Consider the following 26266-nt stretch of genomic DNA (forward strand, 5'->3'; position numbering starts at 1 on the left):
TCCATGTCATGCTCCATCTCCCACCCATCTCCTTCCATCACGGCTCCCAACATGCCTCCCTCCCTCCCCCCCTCCCTGCCGTCTGAGTCTCCTGCTCCAGCCCTGCGCAGCATGGAGATAACGCCATGCCTTCCATGTCCATTCCTCTTAAGCTGCTCCTCCCTTTCTCTCCCCCACCCCACAATCCCTATTTCTGATGTGGGCATCTCTGTCACAGGCCGGGACCGGGCTGGGAGCCGAGCGCCAGTGTCTGGGTTCAGTGGGGACCCCGACTCGCCCCCCAACCTCATCTCCATCCTTGCTGCCGCCTCCGCGGGTGACTGCGTGTAAGTGTGCAATAGTTACGAGGGCGGGAAGACAGGGGTGTGCGAGCGTGTGTGTGTGTCACGGCCCCGTGCCATAGCCCATCACTCTCCATGGGTCGTGCGAGCGTGCAGTGCCCACACCATCTGCTGTGTTTGTGACGCCAGGGCAGAGGAGAGGTTCAAGAGTGGAAGGGGCTCCTTCTCCAGAGCTGAGGACTATTTAGGTGACTGAGCAGCTTCAGACGTTACAGGAAATGCTGCTACCGAAACCTGGCTGCTGGCGTGTCCTGTAGCGTACAAAGCCCCTCCAAACCGCCTCACAACCTGGCTGCAATTTAGAGGTAAAATGGCCTTGTGTACAGGGTGCAGCACAAGTCATAAACCCACTTGATTTATAAATGAATTAAAAACCATTGGTGGTTTGACAAATCGGTACGTATTTTCAGAATCACCAACTCAGAGGCTGTTCACTGGCTACTTATGGGGGGAAAGTCATTTAAGTGTTTGCCACCCACTGCACTCCTGGAGTAATGGAATTTTTCACAGAATCGGAACACATATATTCTGATAGGGTCTGTGGCATCTTCCGCACTTTTTGCACAGCAGTGATGGAGGATCCATTTTTAAAGCAGAGCTCCATTATAGCAGAGCATTCCTGAATCATCCACTTTTCCATGGAAAGGTCTTGTGGTAGCAAGCATGACTTGTCCCCTTAGCTAAGCAGGGTCCGCCCTGGTTGCATATGAATGGGAGACTAGAAGTATGAGCACTGTAAGATATTCCCCTTAGGGGATGGAGCCGCTCTGGGAAGAGCATAAGATTCCAAGTTCCCTCCCTTGCATCTCCAAGATAGGGCTGAGAGAGATTCCTGCCTGCAACCTTGGAAAAGCTGCTGCCAGTCTGTGAAGACAATACTGAGCTAGACAGACCTTTGGTCTGACTCAGTATATGGCAATTTCTTATGTTCCTATGTCTCGAAACCATTTTCCTACACCATTTTCTAAACCAATATTCACAATACCTATTATAGTTCCAAAGTTATGAAAAAATGGGTTTATGACTTTCGCCACACCCTGTGCTACCTGACTGCATTGTGTACAGTAGTACTCTGCAAAATATCATATCCTAAGGGAGGAAAATGTAGAAAGGGCACAGTCAAAACCCAGCTACCCAAACTCTGTGGAATGTAGGCCTGCTCCTTTTGCTTCTCATGCCCCTGGCTCTCCCAGCAATCTGCCAGCCAAGTGCAGCTGTTTTGATTTTGAATTCCATGACCAAAACAGTCGTGTTCAGTGCAGAGTAAAGTCATAAGGCTAGGACAACTGAGAAATGGGAAGAAATCTGATCAAAGCCTGCCCCTTTCTATGATTAGCATGGTTAGCTTACCTGTGTGCTAATGCACTAAAAAAACAAATCTCCAGGAATAAGTGGGCACTTGCCTACCAAGCTAAAAACCATGAAAGTAAGGTAGGTATGCTGCGATCTGAGTCCCATTCATGTAGCTCCTGTTTTGTGAAAGAGAATAGGAGGGAATGGCACCCTTTTGAAATAGGCATACATTGCAGTGTGGGAGTATGCATTTTGAAGATAACAAACCCTGTATGGTTTCATGCACCACACCAACAGTCTAGTGAAGCTCATAGGGGTCTAACTCTCTGCCATGTCCTGTCGAGACTTTAAGTAGGTCTGAAAAAGTTCCCAGCCCACGACATTTTTCATAATTAATCTCTCATGCACACACTCAGTCTGATTGGAACAACTCTGCAAGTACGGTCACTGAGTAAGGATGGAGCTGTGTGTATCCTGTGCCTTCATCGAAATGCAGAACTCGCTATTGGGCACAGAACTGGGCATCTTGAGAATCTCTTTCCACTTCTTAAAAAAGTTTCTAGCTATGTGGCTGAGAAGGTGGATGTGAGAATGTGTGAATGAGTGGGTAGGAATCCCAGGCCAAGTCTCTCAGTGACTAGCAGAACTTATTTTTAAATGTGTAAGTTGCATTTCAAGTACTCCCCAACTTACAAACACTTGAATTACAAATGACTCTTACGAGAAAGCTCTACAACTTATTAAATTAATGAAGCCCCCAACTTACAAATGCCAACCCGCTCATATGGGCAAGCCATCCCTCAAAGGAACAATATTCATTCCGAGTTAAGAACATCCACCTTACGTACGAACTTTTGGAACACAACCTGTTTGTAAGTTGCGGAATCACTGTATTTGCCAGAACAGTATCTAGAGCTATATACAGCACAAATGAGCAATTAAATTTTGAACAATAAAATCTATAAAGCCGCTGTAAAACAAGATCTAATTTTTTGATTAGGACTGCAACCATCTGTTGATTGATTTTAACATAAACACTTGGAAAAATTGCTGACTGCAGTCTCTATTCGAGTAGAAGTGTTTCTCCTATAGGAAGTTATGGTCACTTTTTAAATGGTCCCTGCGACACGTACATGCATCATCTGAAATCGCAGATAACCCCCCTACACACCACCTATTATTTTTAGTCATATGTACACAATTAATTGATTTTGATTTATTTTGCCTGGTAACAGACCTCATTATAAAAAATACAAAGCAGCAGTCACCAAAATCAAACCCATAAGAACAGTAAATCTTTTGACTTCAGTACTACAGTAGACACAGTTGGAACAAACTTGTGCCAAGTAAGTCAATGGTGCAACTTTAACCTTTGCATAACTCTTATCAGCTGTAGAATTCAACTGTTCTTTGGTGCAGAATTTAGAGGTTTTAAAATTCATTATAGATACATGTACCCCATCTTTTCATTTTTTTAAAAAAAGGGTGACACCCAAGGCAGTTCATAAAACCGTAGCATAGAGTACAGTATATGCAGAACTATAAGCCTACCTCCTTTCCACACAGTCCATCGGTTATAATCATGATGTTTTCTTCAGATACTCCTGCAGTGCATGTAATGGAAGACCACTTCTAAGGCATATCAAGTGTGGTGTTGCTGGCTGGAGTCTGACAAACTTCCTACTTCCAGACAGCTTCCAAATTGGCGGCTCTGACCATTGGACACACATAAGGGCCGTTCACACAGCCATAAACTGGGTAGGAGACGAGTCCTATCCAGTCTCGGGAGTTGAACTTGCTCCCATTTTGTGGCTGTGTGCTTAGAAAAAGTAAGATTGACAGTGGGGATCTTGATTGTCTGTCAACCCTGGCTGGGTAGGATGAGTGCGCCCTACCCAGATTTCCATCCCTAGCTTTCTGAACAAGGTGGGCGAAATAAATAATACTCCCTAGTTGGGGCTTACAGACGATCAAGCTCCCTGCCTCCAACCTTGCTCTGTGCAAGCACTCAAGGAATTACACCCAGCTCCTGAAACTGTGTGGGATTCGTCTTCTGTCCAGTTTATGGCCGATGTGAACTGCCTTATACTGTAATGTAGAATTCCTCATGGAGACCCATATTTTAATTAAAAAGAATGGCAAGGAGAGCCCTCTGCTCTGGACTAGAAATGGTTTGGCTTGGGGGGCGCCTAAGATGATCCATTGCATTCGATGTCCCTCTTCTTGTCTGAACCCCCAGCCATCCTGTCTTTTTTTTTTGTCTGTGTCTGTCTTTCTGTTCTTTCCGCAGAACCGAACACCTCTCGTAACCTGCCGCCGCCCCCTCCTCTCCCCCCAGCACGACCACCTCATGCTCCCCCCGACTGTGCATTGCTGGAGGCTGAGGGGGAGGTTGAGGAGGAGGGCTTGCTGGAGCCGGAGGGGGACGAGGGAGCAGCCACAAGAGGAGGGGGGTCTGTTCCCCTGCCGGAGGAGCCAGAAGGACGAGCCAGGGCTGTGAACAACCAGTACTCATTTGTCTGAGCCCCACAGACCTGGGATAGAGGAGGGAACCAGCCCTTATCTTCCCCGCCCCAATGGAGATCTGACCCTTACCCACGGGTACAAGATGGGCTTCTATACCCAAAAGACGTCTACATTTTCTCCAGTAACATTTTGGGGTGGGGGGGAGGAGGGACTGGCCTGACCCCTCAGTCTCTTCTCTCCCCTCCCCACTCTGGGTATGGCGCAAACATAACTTCTGCTTGCCCAACAATATAGGTACGAAACCCCCCTGGTTTTGTGCTTCCAACTTGCAACCGCTCGGTACGTTGTTACTTTAGCCTTGTTTGGTTGCTAAGGCATGAGCCTGTTCTCTCCCCACCCCCACCCCCACTCCACCCCACATCTCTGAAAGGAGCAGTGGCTCCCTGTAAACACTACATGGAAGGGTGGTGGTGATGGTAAATCCCACCCTCCGCCCCACTAACCTTTTGACTCCAGACACAGTCTCTTGTACCCCTGCCCTTTTTGCTGAATGTATGGAGTCTCCGAATGTAAGTCTCTCCCCCTCCCCATCTCCTCTCTTGGGGCGATGGGGAGGGGAAGTTTAACTCCCTCTTCCAAGCTCAGAAATATATTTATATCCTTCCCTCTCCTCCCCGCTACCTTGCCTGGCTTGGTCGGACACTTTCAATAAAGTTTCCACCACCCCAGATTAAATTAAAAATATTATGAAATAGACACCTTCACACACAGATACTGTCCCCTCCCCTTGTTCCTGCTTACTGCACCCCCCTTTAAGATTTATTTTTCTACTGTGGACTAGCTGGGCTCCTCGGGCCGCCTTTGTCTCTTCAATTGTCTCTATCTTCTTAATTTGCTCTGAGGTACTGTTTGCTCATCTGTCTGTTTTTTTGTTTTGTTTAAATTTTGGGGGAGTTTGTATGAAAATAAAGGAAACATCATTTTACCTTTTAAAAGAATGTGTGTGTGTGTTTTGTTTTGTTTTAAGGAGCTGCAAGTGGACCTCAGAAAAGAGGGTCCCTTTCTTGTGCTTTTAGACAAGCTGTAAAGTTTTCATAACTTGGTAGAAATGAGACAAGCATTTAGCAGCTGGCTACCTTTGTCAATGCTGCTTTCCTGCCCTGATCCCCAGATTGAGGTGAAAGACAGAGGGGAATGCTGGCTATCTGTATAGCGCTTGAGCATCTTTAAAATACCTTGCAGGCATTATCTTAGGCAAATTCTTCACAAGCAGCAGAACAAGGTGGCAGAGTGGATTGTAATACTTTAGGTTACAGATGTCAGGTACTATTTGTGAATGCTGCTCTTTGTGTGTAAGTTAAACCATACACACCTGGTATGTTGAAAACTAGCATTCCAAGGAACAGGAAATGCTGGAATCTCTCCTGATAGGCTAGTTTTGTTCTTTACTCAAAAGGATTTTTAAATATGGGTGAGCATCCAAAAATGATGGTACCTCCACCTATAGTAGTATGGTCCACCAGGGGCTTTACCTGTAGAAGTATGGTCTGTTCCCCCTCCCTTCTACTGCATGTATAGACCAAGTCTTAGTGGTCTTTACAAAAAAAAACTTTAACGAAGGTCAGTGTTATGCCCATATTGCAGCAGGGGAATTAAGCCAAGGGAATAGTGGTCCACTTAAGGCTACTTATGAGATCATGACAGAGAGCCAGCGTGGTGTAGTGGTTAGAGTGCTGGACTAGGACCGGGGAGACCCGAGTTCAAATCCCCATTCAGCCATGAGACTTGCTGGGTGACACTGGGCCAGTCACTTCTCTCTCAGCCTAACCTACTTCACAGGGTTGTTGTGAGGAGAAACCCAAGTATGTAGTACACTGCTCTGGGCTCCTTGGAGGATATAAATCTAATAATAATAATGACAGGGGGCAGTTTTTAATGGGGTCTTTCTTGGTTCATATTGCAATAGAATAAAGCCATGAGAGGTGCAGAAGCAGAACTGGCTTCATTTCTACCTGTGGGGAGTGGGTAGGGAGGTTAGGGCAGGTTCAGACATCACAGAGACCTGGGAGCTTGGCTAAACTGCCCGTTCTTGGAGCAAGCCCAGGAACCCGATTTCAGCTACCGACAAGAAGATGCTGACACTGGGTATGTCCTCTGAGTCTGCCAAAATCGGCATATTCTACCCAACTTGAAGTTCCAAACAGAACATCTGTAACCTACATCAGATCTTGGCTAGAGAGGTTGGGTTTGGAATTGTGAGTAGGGTAGACTATGGCAACATTGGTGGGTTTGAATGACATGCTCAGTGTCCTCATCTCTTTCCTGGCACTGCAAGTTGGGCTCTCCACTGCACTGTAGGAACTGGTGGTTTGGTTGAGCCTCTGGTTCTCCATGGCATCTGAACCTGCCCTTAGAGTAAGTTAGCCCAAACACTACCTCAGGCTGCACAACTTGGACCCTGCTGCAGATGTTGGACTACAGCTCCCATAATCCCTGACTATTGACCACTATGGCATGGGGTTATGGGAGTTGTAGACCAAAAACAGCGAGATGGCCAGAGTTGTACCGCCCTGCACTAACTGCTCCATCCTGCTTACCTGTGTTTGTGCACATTAACAGCTGGGGGTAGGAAGGGAAAGCAGTCCAGGCACTCTCATCTGCTAATACCTACTCTGCCTAGTCACCTGGAGCTGATGAATCTTCTCTCCAAGTAAGTCATTGTTTACAAGGGGTGTGGTTTGCATGTGGGAGGGGTGGAGATAGAGAAATAGTAATGGTGCAGAGAGATTTAGGGACATAGGAAGCTGCCATATACTGAGTCAGACCATTGGTCTATCTAGCTCAGTATTGTCTTCACAGGTGGGCAACGGCTTCTCCAAGATTGCAGGCAGGAATCTCTCTCAGCCCTATTTTGGAGATGCCAGTGGGGGTGTGTGTGGAGATGCCAGTGGGGGTGTGTGTGGCACCTCTCTTCCCAGAGAGGTGCCATCCCCTGAGGGGAATCTCTTACAGTGCTCACACTTCTAGTCTCCCATTCATATGCAACCAGGGTGGACCCTGCTTAGCTAAGGGGACATGTCATGCTTGTTACCACAAGACCCGCTCTCCTCTAATTCTTGTAAAAGAATTTCTCTTCCGTTACTTAGCACAGGATAAAATATTTTGAAGAATTATTCTATCCATTCTATTGAATGTATCAAAGAATATTATATTACAAGTTTAATTTTAACCCTCATCCAGATTTTGAGGTAAATTTCCTCTTCCAGCTGTGTAAAAGTATATAAAAAAGCAAACCCCTGTGCTCCCAGCTGTGCCCTTTGTTCTCATACTCTTAACTGCACTCTGGTACACAAAATATCCACAAGTATGGCCCCTTGCCCGTTATATTTGTTATTAATAAAAATACATCACAGGGTAGAAAACCACCCCAGAAATGAATGGAATCCTTGTGGTGGGGTGGTTTCTATCCCATGCCCACGTTAAGCCTTTTGGGATAAGAGAGAAAAAAACGTTCTCTTTGGAAACTTCAGCTTTGTTTCCTCTTGCAAGCTCAATTGATCTCGAAAGATGATTGTGTCAGAATAATAGTCTGAGGTACTGCATAGTTCTGTTCTCCCAAGTGAGAATAGATGAAACCCAACTTGTCCCACAGTGTTAGACCTAGTGTTTGGAACGGGTCAGTCCTTCAGATGCGTCTTCTCTGACCTCACAGAAGCAGGGATTTTAGCCACCACAACAAACCCCAAAGGACTGCAATCTCAGCAACTGCAACATGTTGCACCCTGGGGCAGCATGTGAAATAATCAGAGACACTGTCATTCTACACCAGGCCTGCACTACATAAAGCCCAGGGGCCGGATTCGGCCCGCAGGGACTATTTTACTGGCCCCCCAGGTATCCTGCAGCAACACAGGAGCTGGAAACTGCCTTATAGATCCATCCTATGCATGTTTTCTCAGAAATATGTGCCATGGTGTACCCAGTGAGGTTTACTCCCATGTAAGCATGCCTAAAATTGCAGCTTGAAAACAACAACAGTTTAGGGACAGGAAGGGACTGGCATTTATTTTGGGCTGGCTTGCACTCAAGGGGCCCCACTGACTGAGCAGGTACAGGACCTATTTTCTGGTCACTATTCTTGGGTCCATTGACAGGGGGAATAGATCCACAAGTAACTAATGATATTTTTATTTTAATGTAATAATGTGCAAAAAAATTGACCTTGGCCCCTGCATGACAAGTTGTAGATGGTTCTGGCCCACTAGGGCATTTGAGTTGTGCAGCCCTGCTCTACACCCTCTGCTGGACTCACCCAGAAAAGGGAAAGCAATGCTGGGAAGCAGAAGCATCCTACCCATTGAAAGGAGATGATTACCTTGGGAAGCAGGCTGGAGGACTGCAACAAAGGCAAGTGTGCCTGCATGTTGTGTGGCAATATGTACAGCCATGGAGAAATGCTTGGGGCTGCTTCAGGTGAATTGTCCCTCCACGTGCACTCCAAAAGCCGGTTGGAATGTGTAGGGGTCCAATTCAGATGAGCATCTCCTCACATAATTCAAGGGTACATCAAGAGTGCAACAGTGCATCCACCAGTGATGGCAGGTGTGTTGATGAAAATGTCTTGGGGGTGTTTAGTTAGCACCCCCAATTTGGGCGAATGTGGGAAATTTAGCTCAAAAGAGGAGGCCGTTCTAAGCAGTTTTAATTAATAATGAGCGAGCATGGTGTGGTGGTTAGAGTGCTGGACTAGGACTGGGGAGACGCGAGTTCAAATCCCCATTCAGCCATGATACTTGCTGGGTGACTCTGGGCCAGTTACTTCCCTCTCAGCCTAACCTACTTCGCAGGGTGGTTGTGAGGAGAAACCTAAGTATGTGTAGTATACCACTCTGGGCTCTTTGGAAGAAGAGTGGGATATAAAATGTAAAATAAAATAATAATAATAATAATAATAATAAATAATAAATACCTCCCTTGCAGCTCAGGTGGAAGAGGAATGCTGCAAGTCCATCAAACAGTAGAGGAGGAGAAAAGAGGCCTTGAAGAATACATAAAGGACAGTGAAGAAGATGCACTTAAAATGGTCAAGTACAAGAAATGATTCAACACCAATGAAACAAAGGCCTACAAGAAAGAACAAGTCAAGAACCGAGCAGAAAAATGGAGAAATAAGCCCCTGCATGGTCAATATTTGCACAATATAAGTGGAAAATCAGACATCGCCAAGACCTGGCAATGGCTTAAGAATGGCAATTTGAAGAAAGAAACAGAGGGTCTTATACTGGCTGCACAAGAACAGGCACTAAGAACAAATGCAATAAGAGCAAAAGTAGGAAAATCCACAACAAACAGCAAGTGCCGCTTTTGTCAAGAAGCAGATGAAACAGTGGACCACCTGATCAGCTGTTGTAAAAAGATCGCACAGACTGACTACAAACAAAGGCATGATAAGGTAGCAGGGATGATACACTGGAACATCTGCAAAAAATACAAGCTACCTGTAGCCAAAAATTGGTGGGACCATACAATTGAAAAAGTTGAAGAAAATGAAGATGTAAAAATATTATGGGACTTCCGACTACAAACAGACAAACATCTGCCACACAATACACCAGATATCACGGTAGTCGAGAAGAAAGAAAAACAAGTCAAAATAATCGACATAGCAATACCAGGGGATAGCAGAATAGAAGAAAAAGAAATAGAAAAAATCACAAAATACAAAGATCTACAAGTTGAAATTGAAAGGCTGTGGCAGAAAAAGACCAAAATAATCCCAGTGGTCATTGGCGCCCTGGGTGCAGTTCCAAAAGACTTTGAAGAGCACCTCAACACCATAGGCGCCACAGAAATCACCATCAGCCAATTACAAAAAGCAGCTTTACAGGGAACAGCCTATATTCTGCAACGATATCTATAACAACAGCAACAACATTGACAATAAAATTGAGCCATCCCAGGTCCTTGGGAAGGACTCGATGTCTGGACAAAACAAACCAGTCAATAACACCTGTCTGACTGTGTAAATAGATAATAATAATAAATTAATAATTAATTTGTGCTAGCCTAGCATCTGAACTCAAGAAAATTGGCTTGAGAGAGAGGTTTTAATTAACAAAAGTGAGTTTACTGGAAGAAAAATAATAAAAGCAACAAAATAAGTTACTAGATGGTCCTAATGTAAAAGCAATGTAAATATGTTTAAAAACAGACTTTTGTAAGGCACATTTTGCTTACAATTCCAAATTATGTGTAAATTCCCAGGCGGGCAAGAGAGAGCTGCTAAGAGAGGGGGAACAGGAAATAAAAGTGGTAGATTGGAGTCCTGAGAGCCGGACAACCGGTTCTAGGCAATGGGGGACTCACGTCCTTCAGGGACAATGAGGTGGAAGGCAGGAGGGTTGCAGAGGTTAGTAAAAGGATGGATGCCCATGAGATAGGTATCTTGGTGGGCCCAGTTCCCTACGCCTGCTAGGGATGCTGGCTGGAAGGGCACCCGGACCGATCCAGGTAGTGATTTCAGCTTGGGTGGCCCCAATGGAGAGGAGAACACCAAGATGGTCTGCTAGAGTTCTTGTTGCAGTGGAGTCCCAGGTGTGAGGCACAAGTGAGCACAAAGATGTTTTGCACTTGGAGTCCCAAGTTGGAAGGATAAGGGAGCACACTTGTTGCGATATTCCGCAGTTGGAGTCTCTAGCAATAGACACAGAGAGCACACTGAGTCATAGGGTTAGGGGTACTTATATCCCAAAACGTGCCTTGGAGGCATATTTCTTTTGTCCTACTTTGCTGAATAGAAGAGCCAAGACAGGTTTTTTTGGGAATGCATTGTGTCTGATTGTCCTTCCTGAGAAGGAAGGTGTGTGAATCGCCTATTGTATGCAAGGCTGATTGTAATAAAAATCAGAGTGTGCAGGTGTGTCAAAGAATATCCTCTGTTGGGACTGACTCTCCCAAAAATTCTAAGTTTTGATGGGCACCTCTTCAAAGTTATATCACTAACTCATCCCTATTGTGAGGGAGCCTGCTGTTGCACTTGTCTTATCTGCCTTCCCTTCCCGGCCTAATTGCTTCGTTAGCATCAGGTGTTATCTCTCTTGCGAGAGGATGAGGGGAGTTTTAGAGTTCACCCTAAGTCCAAAATGACCTTGGATGCCAGATAACTCGCAACAGCTATTTCTGGAGTCTGCTTAGCTGGTCCCCCACATAGGGAGAGGGTGTGTGAAGATAATCCCCTTTGCAATTTGTGTTACTTGCGGCCCCAATCTAGGGGCAACCAGTCCATTGCCAGCTAAGCAACTTGTCCCCATGTATAACATAATCTGGGAGCTCACATCGTGGTGCAGCTCCTGAACATAACAAAAGTGCAATCTCCAGGCCTGGAGATGCAGCTGTAAACAGGGAGGCTTCTGGGAGCCAGGCAGAATAAACTCAGCTAGTAACACTTGCTGCAGCCCTGATGTCATTGCATGTGCAGGGCTGTATTCATCTGAACCTGCCCTCAGAGGATTGTGGTTGTGGGATAACTTTTCACCCAGTGTGTAGCTGGCAGAGGCTCTCCTGAAAAGGAGTTGACCTATATAGGCACTGAAACACAATAAGCCATATGCCCTCCGGAGTTGCAACCACATTCACAAAGGGAACCATTGTCATCTGTGTTTGACTTGGATGGACAGAATATGTTGGTATTCTGTATACTGAAGAAGTGTATGCTCAAGGACAGCTGATAAGGAAAACAGCAAAACATGTGATGCTCTTCCACAGAGCTACGGCCCCATCCCCTAAGGCAGGCACGCTCAATTTAGACACCCTCCCCAGCAGTTTTTGGACTGCAACTCCCATACTCCCCAGCCACAGTGGCCAATAGCCAGGGATTATTGGAGTTGTAGGCCAACATCTGCAGGAGGGCTAAAGTTGAGCAGGCCTGCCAGAAGGGGAATATCTTGCGGTTCTCGCATGTCACCACCCATTCAAATACAAACCAAGGCAGACCCTGCTTAGCAAAGGGGACTCACTACCACAAAACCAACTTTCCTCCCCAATCCTCCAGGGATAAGGTTGCTGAAGCAAAAGCATTGGTTTTGTGACACCTTAAAGACTTACCCATTTATTGTAGCATAACGAGAGCCAGCGTGGTGTAGTGGTTAGAGTGCTGGACTAGGACCGGGGAGACCCGAGTTCAAATCCCCATTCAGCCATGAGACTTGCTGGCTGACTCTGGGCCAGTCACTTCTCTCTCAGCCTCACCTACTTCACAGGGTTGTTGTGAGGAGAAACTCAAGTATGTAGTACACCGCTCTGGGCTCCTTGGAGGAAGAGCGGGATATAAATGTAATAATAACAAAAACAACAACAACAACTATAACATCAAGCAGAGCCCCAGTTTTGGTTGACTCTAGCTAGAAACCTTCAACTCTTCTTGACTGACTCTTCCAAAAGGGCCAACTGCATCTCTCCCAGTCTGTCAAACACTCTTCTTGCACCTGACACCTGAGGTGAATTGCCCATGCAGAGGGACCACCCACCCCATTAAGAAACACTGCATTATTTTGTCAGATCCTGAACGTTAATCAGGCATCGTGTTAAGGCAAAAACACAACAATAGATCCACTCATAGTAATTAGAGATCAAAGTCACAAACTAAGTGCAGGGTCTCCCATTGTCTGCACTGGCTAGGCTTTAAATCTCAGGTGTTAGTAACAGGATGAGAGGACTGAAGTGTGTTTTCTAATTGCTGCAGTGGGAGGAAGTGAAGGTGACTGAAGGTTGTCTAGACCAGGGATTCTCAGCGTTGGGTCCCCAGATGTTATTGGACTTCAACTCCCATAATCCCCAGCCCCAGTGGCCTTCGATTGGGGATTATGGGAATTGAAGTCCAATAACATCTGGGGACCCAACGTTGAGAATCTCTGGTCTAGACGGTGCTGAGCCTTCCTTCTGCCAGAAGAGAGCACTGTTGGTCTTGGCAGGGAAATGCTCAACAGAGGCCAGAGCCAGTGAGCAGTTTTCGAGAAAGGAGCCCTTCCACCCCCACCCCCACCCTCTGCTGCTCTCGTTCAATAAAAGTTGAAATAGAATTAGGACAAATTCTGGTCTGTAAGTGCAAAACCAAACATTCAAATACTAAATGATAACTTATTTTGAAGTCCTGGCTTTCTTGGGTTTTTAAAAACTGAGTTGAGGCACACATCTCTAGTGTCATAGGACCAGCTGTCAGCTCTGAAAACTCACACGGCATCACTGAAATTAGCCAGAAGGAATTTATCAGTCCATTTGACAATCCTGAATGCATGAAATGAATTACTACTACTACTTATATATAACCACTTTTCAACAAAAGTCTCCAAAGCGATTTGCATAGAAAAATAATAAGACATAAATAAAATGGTTCCCTGTCCCCAAGGGCTCACAATCTAAAAAGAAGTATAACGCAGACACCAGCAACAGCCACTGGGGCTGGATAGGGCCAGTTGCTCTCCCCCTGCTAAACATAAGAGAATCGCCACTTTAAAAGGTGCCTCTTGCTCAATTAGCAGGGGAGGAATTAGCAGGAATTGGTGCTATTGCCCACCACCACCACTTCCACGCTGCCTTCGTCCTTCCAAGACATACATGCTATTCAGCTCTCTGTGGCCCACTCATTCCTGCATCTCATTGGCAAAGGAAAGAAGCCTTATTCACACATTCTGTTTAGCACTTGTGCAATCTGTGTTCAGTGTCCATTGGACCTCTGTTCACTGAGCAAAGGCACCTTTTAAAGTGGTTATTCTCTTATATTAAGAGAAGGAGAGCAACTGTCCCTATTCAGTCCCAGCACAGCATCCTTCCAGTGGCTGTTGCTGCTGTTTACCTTGTTTCTTTTTAGAGTGTGAACCCTTTGGGGACAGGAAACTGTCTTATTTCTTTTTCGATGTAACTGTTTTGAGAACTTGTTGTTGAGAAGCAATATATAAATATTTATAGTAGTAGTAGTAGTAGTAAATCTGTATGCACATATAGTGGTTCATATGTTATGTTTATTTTATTTATCTATCTTATGTATTTATTATTTCTCTGTGTAAACCACCCTGAGCCATTTTTGGAAGGACAGTATAGAAGTCGAATGAATGAATGAATGAATGTTTAGTACCTGTACACTTCTTACCTGTTTTATCCTCCATTTGAGAGCCCTGTACCCAGGTTCACTTTTTAAACGAATGCACACATAATCATTCACACAAAAATGTCTGTGTGTACAGACCTTTGAACACAGGTACAACATAATGTTTGAACTGGGCTACGTAGACAAAATGTTTCTGTGGAACATCTTGGACCCTGTGTTTTCCTAATGCCTCATGGGGAAATGCTTATTCTGATTTAATTTTTTTTTAAAATTTTTGCTCAATATTTCTTGTTTGCAAAATCTCAAGGTGCTAGATGTTTTTGGGAAAAATCTGGATAAGTATTTTGTGGCTGGGGATAAGGGTTGTTTTCATAATACACATTTTTAAAAGATAGGTTTATATATTTTCAAATACGCTTACAATTAAGCATAACATCTTTAGACAGCAATCTTATTATGTGGTTTCAAACTCCATTGAGGCCATGTGCATAGTACAAATAATAAATCTAAAACATGAACCATTTGTACAGCAAACAATCAATTTTGAGGAATCAAAAAAGGAGATCACCTTTATCATTCCAAAATGTGTGTTATATTTTCAGGGCCGTGTGTACGCTGCAATCATGTGAGAGTTCAGGAAAAGCACAGAATATGGTATATGGGTCCAGAATGCCTGAAAAAATATAGGCAATGCTTGCTGAAATCTTAGAAGCTAGCTGTAGCTCTGTAGAAGCGCATCTGCTTTGCATGCAAAAGGTGTGAAGATTCATTCCCTGGCATCCCCAGGTCGGGCTGTGAAAGACCCCTGATTGCAGGGGCATAGCAAGGTTGCAGTGGGCCCAGAGACGAGATTTTAAAATGGGCCCCCCCCCACTCAAAGTCCAGGGCCTCCGCACACCCCAGGCCCCCAAGGATTTAAGTCTGATATTCCAAAATAAGTATGCTGCCTGGAAATACATTTCACTGAATACACACACGCACACGTCACAATATATAGTGATATACATTGAGTACTATACATTTGTTTTACTTTTAATGCCTAGAACACACTAGAAAGATGAATGATTAAAATGGCCCCCTCGCTGCAGATTAGCAAAGGAGACTTTCAACCATGCAGGGTGAGCCTATGTTTGTTTTCTCAGAATTCTGAACAAATTCAGTCAAGTTTGATGGCAGGAGGCTTTTCACAGGAGGCTTTTAAAGCCCTTTAACACACATCTCCTCTGGAATAGAGGTGCTGCATTCACATGTTGGCCAGATTTACCCTGAAGTCCCTGCGAGTTATTGGGGAGCAGTTCACACACAAGAAAAATAAAATAAAATAAAAGCACCACACATGCTTCACAGTTCTCACTCAGACCTTCTGGGTTGCAAAACAACTTGAACATAAGTGCATTTATAAATGAATGAATGAATAAAATAAATATAATACTGTTTCTTCCAGAAGTTTTTGTAATTTTCTGCCATGAAACAAGCCACTTATAGGACTTTTTAGATAGTTTTTTTTAAGCCAGCAAATTTTCCAAGCTGTTTAAAAATAAATATTCAGAGACTTCTCAGTCCCTCCCCCCCATATCAAAGCCCTATGGCAAGCAGATGCCTATATATCCGGGGTGGGGGGAAGGTAACCACAAAAAGGAGTTCACACTCTACCTGGCAAATGCTGGGTTCAGCAGGTCAGCAAGGGGTCTTCTGCTGCAGAAAACAGTGGTGGCGACTCTGGCTGCCTCCTCCTTCCTGGCTGGCTTGGGCCCTACTCGAGTTCAGGCTTCACTGCGGCCTACACGGAGGCCTCAGTGGAAGCCCCGCCCACCCGCCGATCAGCTGAGAGGCGAGAGAAAAGGAGCTCTTTGCAGCTTGTCTGCTGCTAGATTGCCGGCCAGGAGAACAAGCTGGAGAGACGGCGAACAGGGCAAGTGGCTGAGGGGCCTTGGGGCTGGGCAGGGGGCAATGGGGAGTCACGTGAGGTGCCTCTGGGGGGCCCCTCCAGGCAGTGGGGCCCCCAGACAACGGTCTCCCCTTGCCCGATCGTTGTGTGCCTGCCTGATTGAGACACTAGAGAGCTGTCTGCTGCCAATCAGTGTAGGGCCTGCTAGATGGCCCAAATGGTCTGACTCAGTATAAGGCCGCTTCATGTATTCAGAGGTGGATGCAATACAGTTTTAGCGACTGAGGATGTAGCTTCAGCATGATGTAGCTTTCCTTGCCCCTTCCAAGACCAGAATACATTGTGCACGACAGTACGAACTGCAGAACAAGATAGTTGATGGAAAGTTGCTTTCCATTTGCAAAAATTATACAGATCACAGACAGAATTCATCCTTTTCGTGAATTTCGAATTTGGACTGCCTAGCTATACAGTAGATTCCTCTCCACCTTTCCCTGCTTTTTAAAGCATGGGGTAAGCTACGCACAGCCCCAAGGTGGCTACTGCTGCTGTTGTTACAACTAACTAACTCTCTCTCTCTGTGTCAGTCTTGTACACCGCCCCAAACATTCATCTCTGGGTGGTTTACAATGACATAAAACAAGTTAAAACACAGAAAATAAAAACCTTAAAACAATGTAAAACTACAGTCAGATTAAAAAGCTTGGGTGAATATACTGCTTTTCAACAGATAAGGTCCCAGAGCAATTGACATGTCAAGTCAAGCTTTATTACGGTCAGAGACCAGCATAAAATTACACCAATTTACATGGAAAAAGAATAAGAAGAAAATGGTCCCCTGTCCTCAAAAGGCTCACAATCTTAAAAAAAAAAGGAGGAGTAGGGAGACACAAGGTAAATACCAGCAAAAGCCACTGGAGGGATGCTGTGCTGGGGCTGGATAAGGACAGTTACTCTCCCCCTGCTAAATATAAAGGCTGGGTTCTCATATCATGCAGCACCTCAGGTTCATGCAAGGTGCTGCAGGCATGGGAGTGTGCCGTGCACTGCCCCTACTTCTAGTGTAGGTACTTCCCTCAGGGGCTCACACCCGCATTACTGCTCTTAGGCAACTCAGCATCTGTAACTTAGATGTGAATTAAGTTACACAGGTTGGGTACCCTGAAAAAAGTAGCACAGGATATGCCAAGGGGTTTGCATATCCTGACCAATACGTGGTTTGCAAGGAGATGATGGGTCTGCACAACCTGACCTGTCTTGTCATAGTGGGATCTATGTTGAAAGCAGTGGCTGGGCTGCGGCAGCTCCTCCCACGGCCCTGAGCTGTTATGCTGCATGCTCTGCTGTGTGAACTAGCCAAAGAGAATCACCTCTTTGAAAGTTAGCCGGGGGTTACTGGTCACACTAGAAGAGAATTCATGGATCATTTTGTCTAATAGCTGCGTTTTTAAGATGCCATCCATGGAGGAAGGAAGGAGATATAAAGAAGGTCCTTTTGGAATGCTTTGGAGAGCAAACCAGAGCTAGATCCTGCAAGATTCTAGCCAGCTGCCCAGACAAAATTGTGTGTCACTGTGGCCCAGGAAAAGGGGTGGATATGATTCAGAAGAAAAAAAGACCAGAGGACTGTGAGTTACAGTAGGGTGCTGTCCTCGGCGTTCAGCAGGGAGAGGGATTAATCCTTGGGACAAGCTGCTCTAGGAGAGTTTTTATAGCCATTTTCTGACCAGACCTCAATAAATGCCTTTGATCTCATTGCCCTGACCTGAGCTAGAGAGAGGAACAGTCTGGGTGATCTGAATAGCTGGCCTTCCAAATTTTAAGTCATTATTTTGTGCACGTTAATCACATATGTATTCCATCCTTCCGCAAAGGAGCTCAAGGCAGTACACAGGGAATGGTTCTGTTTTCTCTTGCTAGCACACTCCAGCTGTCCCTGTTTACTAAGCAACAGGTCCTGTTTTTGCCCTGCGGGGACACCTTTTCGTTAACAGGAGTTACAAGAGCTGCTGTTTGTCAGGTTGCAGCCCACATCCTGGGTCTCTATCCGTGAAAATCCCTGAGCAGAGAATGGCTGCATGTAATGCTTGAGCAGGGGCACACTAAAGTGCCATGTATTGCACATGTCGGCCATTTGCAGCCTGCAGCTGCTGAGTTAAATTTCGAACTATTGATGACATATCAATAGTCAGTGATCTTAGTCTAGATCAGGGTCCTCACATGTTGTTGGACTACAGTTCCCATCATTACCAGCATCCGTTACTTCTCATTTTCTTGAGAAAGCAGATCTGGCCACAGTTACCCATGCCTTAGGAACATCACGGCTGGATTACTGTAACGTGCTCTACGTGGGGCTGCCCTTGAAGAATATCTGGAAACTGCAGCTAGTGCAAAACGTGGTAGCTAGGGGTTTTATCTGGAGCTGCCTGGTGGGAGCACATCATACCCATTCTGAAAGAGCTGCACTGGCTGCCAGTTCATTTCCAGGTCCAATTCAAGGTGCTGGTTTTGACCTTTAAAGCCCTTAATGGTTTGGGCCCGGGATACCTGAGGGACCGCCTGCTCCCAAGGGTTGCTGCCCGCTTGATGAGGTCATCTGAGGGGGCTCTGCTCCAGGTGCCGACAATGAGGGAGGCTTGGTTGTCGTGCACGCGGGACAGGGCCTTCTCTGTTGCTGCCCCCAGACTCTGGAATGCTCTCCCGGTGGGTATCCACTCCTCAGTCTCCATCACAGTTTTTAGAAAGCATGTCAAATCGTGGCTTTTTTACCCAGGCTTTTATATGATTGTCTCCTCTGCTGCCACTTGTATTTTGTACTGTTTTTATGCTAGTGTTTTAATTTAATTTTTTAAAATCAGATTTGTTTTTATATTTTTTAGCTCAATATTTTAATGTGCCTTTTTAATAATCTTGTTTTTAAATTTTATTGTGAGCCGCCTTGGGATTTTCTTAATGAAAGGCGGGGTATAAATTTAACAATCAATCAATCAATCAATCAAACACTATATATATTTTTGCAGACCCTTATTTATTTGAATTTTAATATGTATATAACTACATAGTTATAATTAGTTATTAGTTGCAGTCTGGCTAAGGTTGTGGCCAGCATCAGCTGAGCCAGTGTCGCCACTGCACAAGGTGAGACCCATGCACTGCTGGCCACACCCCCTGATGCTGACAGCAGCATCAGGGGCGGGGCCAATGCTGGCTCCCAGGCATGCTCACCTTGCTCCTCCCCATCGCTGCCGGGAGCATTTTAAATGCTGGCAGCAAAGAGGAAGGAGCTCCCTTCTTGCCACCGAACTTGGTTTAAAAGGTGTCCTGGTGGCAATGGGGAGGGGGCGGAGTGAGCGAGCATGGTGCTTAAAACCCATCCCCATGGCAATGGAGAAGGGCGGCAGGGCAGCCAGGAGCAGGATGCGAAACCTGGCAGTGGGGAGCAAGGTGGGATGCCCACACTCACTGCCCCATCATGGAGGCGCTGCCTGAAGCCCTCACCTCAACTCAACTCACCTCAGTTCAGTAATCAGCTCTCCCTGGTTATAATCTAAACATCTGAGGATCCAAGGTTGGGAATGTCTGCTCTAGAGTGTACCTTGAACCCAAAGAGCAAACACCATCTCGGCTTTTAAATCCATGGAGGGCACGTTGTAGTATATAGTCATCAAGGAGGAAACACCGTCCACAGTCAATGATGGTGGTGGCAGAAAGCCTTGGGCAGTGAAGCTTGGTCTGTAATAAGTCTCAGAAGCATGTCCCTACTTTCACTTGTGACATGTTAGAGGGTACACATGAGGCCAAAAGATGGCGACTTGGTCCAAAGCCATCTAGAAAGCTGCCTTGATGACTGGGGAGATTTGAATTCGGGCCTTCTCAGCTCACGTCAGGCACTCTATCCACTATGCTGCACCAGCACTCAGATTTGTGTTAAGTCTTTTGTTTTCCCTTGTGGATTTAGCTGCTACTGTCCGACTTGGCTGAAGGTGGCCTCTTAGTCCTGTGTGGTGCCCTTCCAGCCCTGCTGCTTGACTTGTGTGGGAAGCAGAGGTGCACCTAGGTAGTTTTGGAGCCTGGACTTAAAGGCCTTTGGAGGCCCCCTGCTGCAAGTTAAGCATTATGTTTAACATGTAGGTTCTTGAGGACCCAAACCACACCACCCAGGACAGACTAAAGAGGATTTGGAGGGACCCCGGGAGTATGGAGGCCCTGGACCGGCCCCGAAGTCCAGGGGTAAGAGCTCCTCTGGTGGGAAGTGTAAAGCTGTGAGGTGCGTTCTTTGCCTTAGGAGCACTTTGGGGTGGGTGGGGGCTGTATCTCTGTGTTCTAAAAGACTAAACATTGCTCAGATGCAAATAAATATATCGTCTCACTTTTCTCAGAGCTGCAGAAGTTCTAACAGGAAATCTTCTTCCATCACCACTGCAACACAGGGTTGGGGGGAAACCACTCCCAGTAAGATGTTGCCTTCTATGCCACTTTTAAGGGTACAAGATCCCTTAAGGTCTTGACCTATCAACCCTGGCCTTTCAGATTATCTGGTCCCAGACCCTTTATGGCTTTATAGGTTAAAATCAGCACTTGACTCATTCATGGAACCAAATAGGTAGGTAGTGCAGATCTTTGAGCAGTGGTGAAATATTTTTGTAACTTCCCAGGTGCTGAAATTGGGAGTCACAGAAAGAAAGGGGACCAGATAGTTATTCCATATTTAATTAGATCTGGAACTATCAAGATTTTGAGTCAGCTGCCAGATTGTGTATTTATAATGGTGTTTGCTTTGCTAGTTTATTTTGCTGTGAACCACCTTCAGTTGCCTTTGGTAGGAAAGGTAGTGCAGAAATTTTAATGGCATATTCTGTTTCCTGTGGTTCAGCTGGTGGCCTAAAACCACACATATCTGACACGTAAAACTAGTGCTTATACCCCATGTTTCATGTGCTTTAAAAAAAAGTGGTTATATTTGTATAAAATAACCCAAATTCTATACTCTATAATGAAGAGAATGTTCATACATTTTCTTATTTTGCATAATTAATTTTGTTTCTTCTGTTCATGGAGAGGGCAAATAACTTTGCAGATGGATCACTGGAAATCCTGCTCAGCCCTTTTGCCCAGCTCCCACCAAATCCTGATATTGGATCCGTCCACACATGTTCAAGCTTACATTCTTACCCTGAACTCCAAGGACTAGAAACTTGTTTTTAAAAAAGAACAATCTTAGGATGCTAATTTCTGGTGCTCAGTACCAAATTAAATGTTTGTGTGGTGGAATTATGAAATGCACATACATGCCTAAACCCTGCTGGCTTGGTTTTTTAAAATTGCTTTGAAATCTAAATATGCATGGTTTCAGCCCTGACAGGATTTCCATAGCTATAGGGGATGGCCTGTGCGGGAATCCTCTGACCCCCTCTGGGATAATCTGGGCGAATCTCTGAATGTCTGGCATTCACTAAGAAAAAGGGTCTCCTCTTTTTTTATTTGTAGCTGCAGATAAAAGAAAGAACTTGCAAACTGGATCCTACCCAGTTGCTCACTGAAAGTAATACAGTTCAGTAACTTTAAACATCCTAAGTTACCTAACTTATGTTCTGCAATGATTCCCTGACCCCATGAGGCCACTTCACCATAAGATATCTGGCCACCAGACTAGTAGCCCCTTACCCATAACAGAGGTGGTTGTATGAGACATAGTAATCACTTCTGGGGAAGATATCTGTCTTTTTGTCTGTTCACATTCGGTGTCTGTAACTGAATCCAAGCAATTCACCAATATCTATCTATCTATCTATCTATCTATCTATCTATCTATCTATCTATCTATCTATCTATCTATCTATCCCTCCCCTTCCCATCTTAGTCTCCCTTTCCCTCTGAAAGTCTTCTCTTGAGCTCTCTAATCCAAAGGCAGCAGCTGCATCTATTTTGGGCCTAAGGAGCTCCCAGCTGCTCCCCTTATAGGGTAAAAGCTGTTGCCCCAGCAGGGGACAGACACGGACACCACCTCCTTCAAGACGGATCTTGTGGCTGGAGAAGGTGTGGGGGGAGGAAAGAGGACCTGTCATTCGGCGGTGGGGGGGGGAGTGATACTGGGGTAAGGGACCTCAGTGAACCTTGTCGCTGCCTATGTATGTGTGTGATTGTGACACCTAGATCTGAAAGGAGCCCTGCCGGATGGTACTAGAATCTGGGTGTGTGCTTTTAGTGGTCAAACATGGTGACAACATGTAAACCACTGTGTTTTTGACCACTGGTCAGGCCCCAGGACTGGGCCTTGAACAGCTTCCCATGGTTTCCTAAGGTGAAGGAAAGAGAGCATATTTTAATTCAGAATAATGAGAAGATAAATACATTTTTAAAAGTACTCTTTGATCAAACTAAAGGTCCCACTAGTCCATTTTGTTTGTCATAGTGGCCAACCTGATGTTTCTAGGAAACCCACCACAAGCAGCGTATGAAGACAAAGTCCCCCAGACCCCACCACCAGCAATAGGTATTAGGAGCCATGTAGCCTCTGAACCTGCATGTTCTATTTAACCTCTAAACCTGCATGTTCTATTTAGCTATCATGGCTAATACTACACACTCTGTGGCGGGGGGGTGGGGGGAATGATCCCGCGGATCATTTTCTTGTGTGTGTGGGGGGGTGGAGTTTAATGGAAGTTTAATTTTAGTTAAAGATTCTTTTAAAAAGTTAAGGTGGGGCATCATAGAGACTTCCAAAATTGTGAATGATAGGAAGAGAGTGAATACACTTCAACCAGTGACCATTTCGGTGTTCCATTCACAGCAAACAGTCAGGGACATGTTTTCTTCAGGCAGGGCATAATTTATGTATGGAATTTTGTGATGACCACTAGCGGAGATCGCTGGGAAAGCTCCGTACGATGAGGATACATATTTCATTCATTGTGTTTGTGTAATCTGCCCTTCCTTCAAAGAGCTGAAGGTGGCATACATGGGCTTACTCCTAATGTTTTCCTCACAACAACCTTGTGAAGTAGGTTAGACTGAGAAGCAGTGAGTGCCCCAAGGTGAGATTGAAGACAGTGAGCTACATTTGAATCCAGGTTTCCTCAACTCACAGCCAGTACTCGATATTAGATTTTACAACTGAAACATCAAGGACATTTCAAATGTAGGGCTGCCAACCGACAGAAAACGAGTAGTTCTGGTTAGAGCTAACCTGCTTACTTGCCTTTCACTATCCCTACAACTGGGCAAAATTTGTTCCAAATCAGTTACTTGTGTCCTACAAGTACCAAATTTGGTCCAAATTCATTCCCAGTTGCACCTCAAACATTCATATGTCTGCCATCTTGAACTGGGGTGGATGACATCATCACAAACAACACCGTTGAGGTGTCCCTATTTGTCCTTACAGCTGTAGAAAATTTGGTTCCAATTGCTTAGGTGGTTCACAAGTTAGCCCTCTTGTGCCTCAGTGTTAATGTGTCCGCCATCTTGAACTGGGGTGGATAACATCATCACACACTACGCCATGGAGGTGAACCTTTGTGTCACTCACCACAACTGCACCAAATTTGGTCCAAATCAGTTAGGCGGTTCACAGGTTAGCCCACTTGTGGCGGTCCACAAGTTAGCCCACTTGTACCACAAATGTTCATGCTTCCGCCATCTTGAATTGGGATGGATGACATCATTGAAAACTATGCCCTTGAGCCATCCCTCTGTGTCCCTACAGTTGAAGCAAATTTGGTTCATATTGGTTAGACAGTTCACAAGTTAACCCAGTTACGCCTCAAACGTTCATCTGTCCACCATCTTGAATTGGGGTGGATGACATCATCACAAACTACACCATTGAGGTGCCCCTCTGTGTCACTCACTACAACTGTGCCAAATTTGGTTCAAATCGGTTAGATGGTCCACAGGTTAGCCCCCTGGTGTCTCAAATTTTTATGCGCCTGCCATCTTGAATTGGGGTGGATGACATCATCACAGACTATGCCATTGATCCCTGTGCATCCCTACAGCTGTAGCAAATTTGGTTCAAATCGGTTAGATGGTCCACAAGTTAGCCCTCTTGCACCTCAAATGTTTATGCATCCGCCATCTTGAACTGAGGTGGATGACATCATCACAAACTACATCGTTGAGATGTCCCTATAACTATACCCAATTTGGTTCATATTGGTCTAGGCATTGCAAAGTTGATGGGACACACTCCCATACACCATAAACAGAATGCTGGATGATCACATAAACATACTTTCCTATAAGAAAGTGGGCTTAAAAAGAAAATGGCCTGGTTGAAAAGCAAGGGAATAGTCCAGATTTCCCACCCCCATGCTTTTAAAACATCTATACACGATAAATGAATGGGCAGCTTTTGTACTGGGCTTTGCCCTTAGACCTGGCAAAAATGGCTGACCTCCGGCAGTCTAAAAGCTGCACCCACCCCTTGGCTCCAGAACCAGATAGCTGGCGGTCTATGGGTGCCTGAGGTGAGGCACAAATGCAGAGTGCAGAGATGGTGGCAGGCAGGCAGGAGGGGTAGTGGTGCCCGTGCCCACTGCCTGAGGCATCTGCCTCACCTTGCCTCATGAAAAGGCCAGTCCTGCCTGAGTTCAATGCTGGCCTTCAGGAGATCCCTTAAGACCTATCTGTTGGCCTGGCCTCCCATGGTTTTTAATTTGTTGTAAATTGTTTTTAACTGCTGTAAGTGTTCGGCCTGGTTCTCCAGGGTTTTTAACTGCTTAAATTTTTTAACTGTTAATTAGTTTTATGCTGTTTGTATAGTTTCGATTTTAATTGTTTTGACTTTGATGTAAACCGCCCTGAGCCATTTTTGGAAAGGCGGCATATCAATCAATCAAACCAAACAAACAAACAAAACAAACCTGCTCTAGGCTCCACCCCTTGACCCAGAAGGCTCCACCCCAGGCTCTGTCTACACAGAAGGAGGTGTTATTTCAACCCTAGGTGGACTGCCGGCTAGTGTGGAAGAGAGTGAGAGCTTAGTAGGCTACTGAAGAATGAAAGGGGTGTGTGTGCGAATATCCTCACCGAATTATTTTCCTCTGCGAATTCATGGCCAGAAGGTGGGGTTATGGCCTGGAATTTGACGATGTGCCGCAAAGGGTCAGACATGTGTATGGTCTCCACTCACCACTCATCCCAAGCTCTGACAGTTCCCCCTGCCAGAATTAGACCCAGGAAAAGTGTTATGGCAGTCTCATTCAATTAAACTGTCAGTCAGGCTCCCAGGACCCCATCCTGTCATCACCTGTCTCTCACACCTGTTGCTAGGGTGGCCACCTTTCTTCTGATAGGCGCTGCGCCCCCAACAGCTGCCTAACAGGCAAATCCAGCTTTCACCAGTACTCCATCTCTATGCCGGGAAAAGCTGTATCTGTTGAGTTTCTGCCAGGGGAAGAAGTAATGATTTTACCTGTTGCTCCCATGGGCTGATGGATTTATTTCCTCGTGAAACTGTTGTGCATGCACTTGAGGCAGAAATTTGGCAAGCTGAATGGAGGGCCCCTGTTGTAGCACCACAAGCCAGCTATTAAGGGAGAGGGTTATAAATCCTCTTGCCTTACGCCTGAGGCTATTGTGAGATGCTGGAGGTTGGAGCAAACCCAGGGCTTAATCTGAGACTTGAGCTCTGGGATCTGTGGAGTCAGTGACAAGAGTGTCTCTGAGTATGCACAGAATTCATTCTCCCATCCTGAGAAGTACCCACAACTAATCAGAACCGATGTGGGACGAGGGTTTACAAGGCTCCCCCTGTGCATGAGGGTTTACAAGGCAAAGCGTGTGACTTCTACGCTGTTCTGTTCCCCAGCTGATCTTTTCTTGGAAATGGGAGTACTAAGTAATTTCTTTGTAGAGCTCTGGGATCCTGCAGCAAGAGGACCGTCTTCTTATGTGGAGATGGTGGACACGAGCCAGTTGGCTTGACAGGTCTTAGAAAAGACACATCGCAGTTATTCCTGTATTTATGTGAGCATGTGACCAGTGGGGGTGTTCATTGCTGGGTCTCTGAGAAGGAGCAGTTCACTACTTGGCTGCTCCAGCCTGCAGGTTTTCCTGTGCTGAAAAACATCAGAGTTGGCCAGACAGTTGAAAACTGTGTAGGACAAGTGTCCTATCCAGTTCTGGAAGCGGTGTGGGCTCTCAAGGTGCGACCGTGCATGAGCAGACAACTAG

The 26266-nt window shown here is 45.6% G+C and overlaps 1 protein-coding gene and 1 long non-coding RNA gene across 5 annotated transcripts in view; one reads left to right on the plus strand and one right to left on the minus strand.

The window, feature by feature from the left end:
* Positions 1-5098, plus strand: part of SH2B1 (SH2B adaptor protein 1) — a 20834-nt gene extending 15736 nt beyond the window's left edge. For 3 of the 4 annotated variants that reach the window (XM_053262728.1, XM_053262730.1, XM_053262729.1), the window contains exon 9: positions 3925-5098. In XM_053262728.1, the coding sequence (XP_053118703.1) occupies positions 3925-4157 (233 nt within the window). In that variant the 3' untranslated portion in view covers positions 4158-5098. Of the gene's footprint in view, positions 1-217; positions 327-3924 lie in introns of all 4 variants that reach the window. The other variant, XM_053262731.1, reaches the window with a different exon arrangement.
* LOC128330230 (uncharacterized) overlaps positions 1-15947 on the minus strand; it is a 16115-nt gene extending 168 nt beyond the window's left edge. The window contains exons 1-2 of the long non-coding RNA XR_008310016.1: positions 15856-15947; positions 12204-12406 (exon numbers count right to left, since the gene is read on the minus strand). This is a non-coding gene — a long non-coding RNA (uncharacterized LOC128330230). The remainder of the gene's footprint in view (positions 1-12203; positions 12407-15855) is intronic.
* Between the last annotated feature and the right edge of the window lie 10319 nt (positions 15948-26266).

The sequence above is a fragment of the Hemicordylus capensis genome, chromosome 6 (genome assembly GCF_027244095.1).
Source record: "Hemicordylus capensis ecotype Gifberg chromosome 6, rHemCap1.1.pri, whole genome shotgun sequence".
NCBI lineage: Eukaryota > Metazoa > Chordata > Lepidosauria > Squamata > Cordylidae > Hemicordylus > Hemicordylus capensis.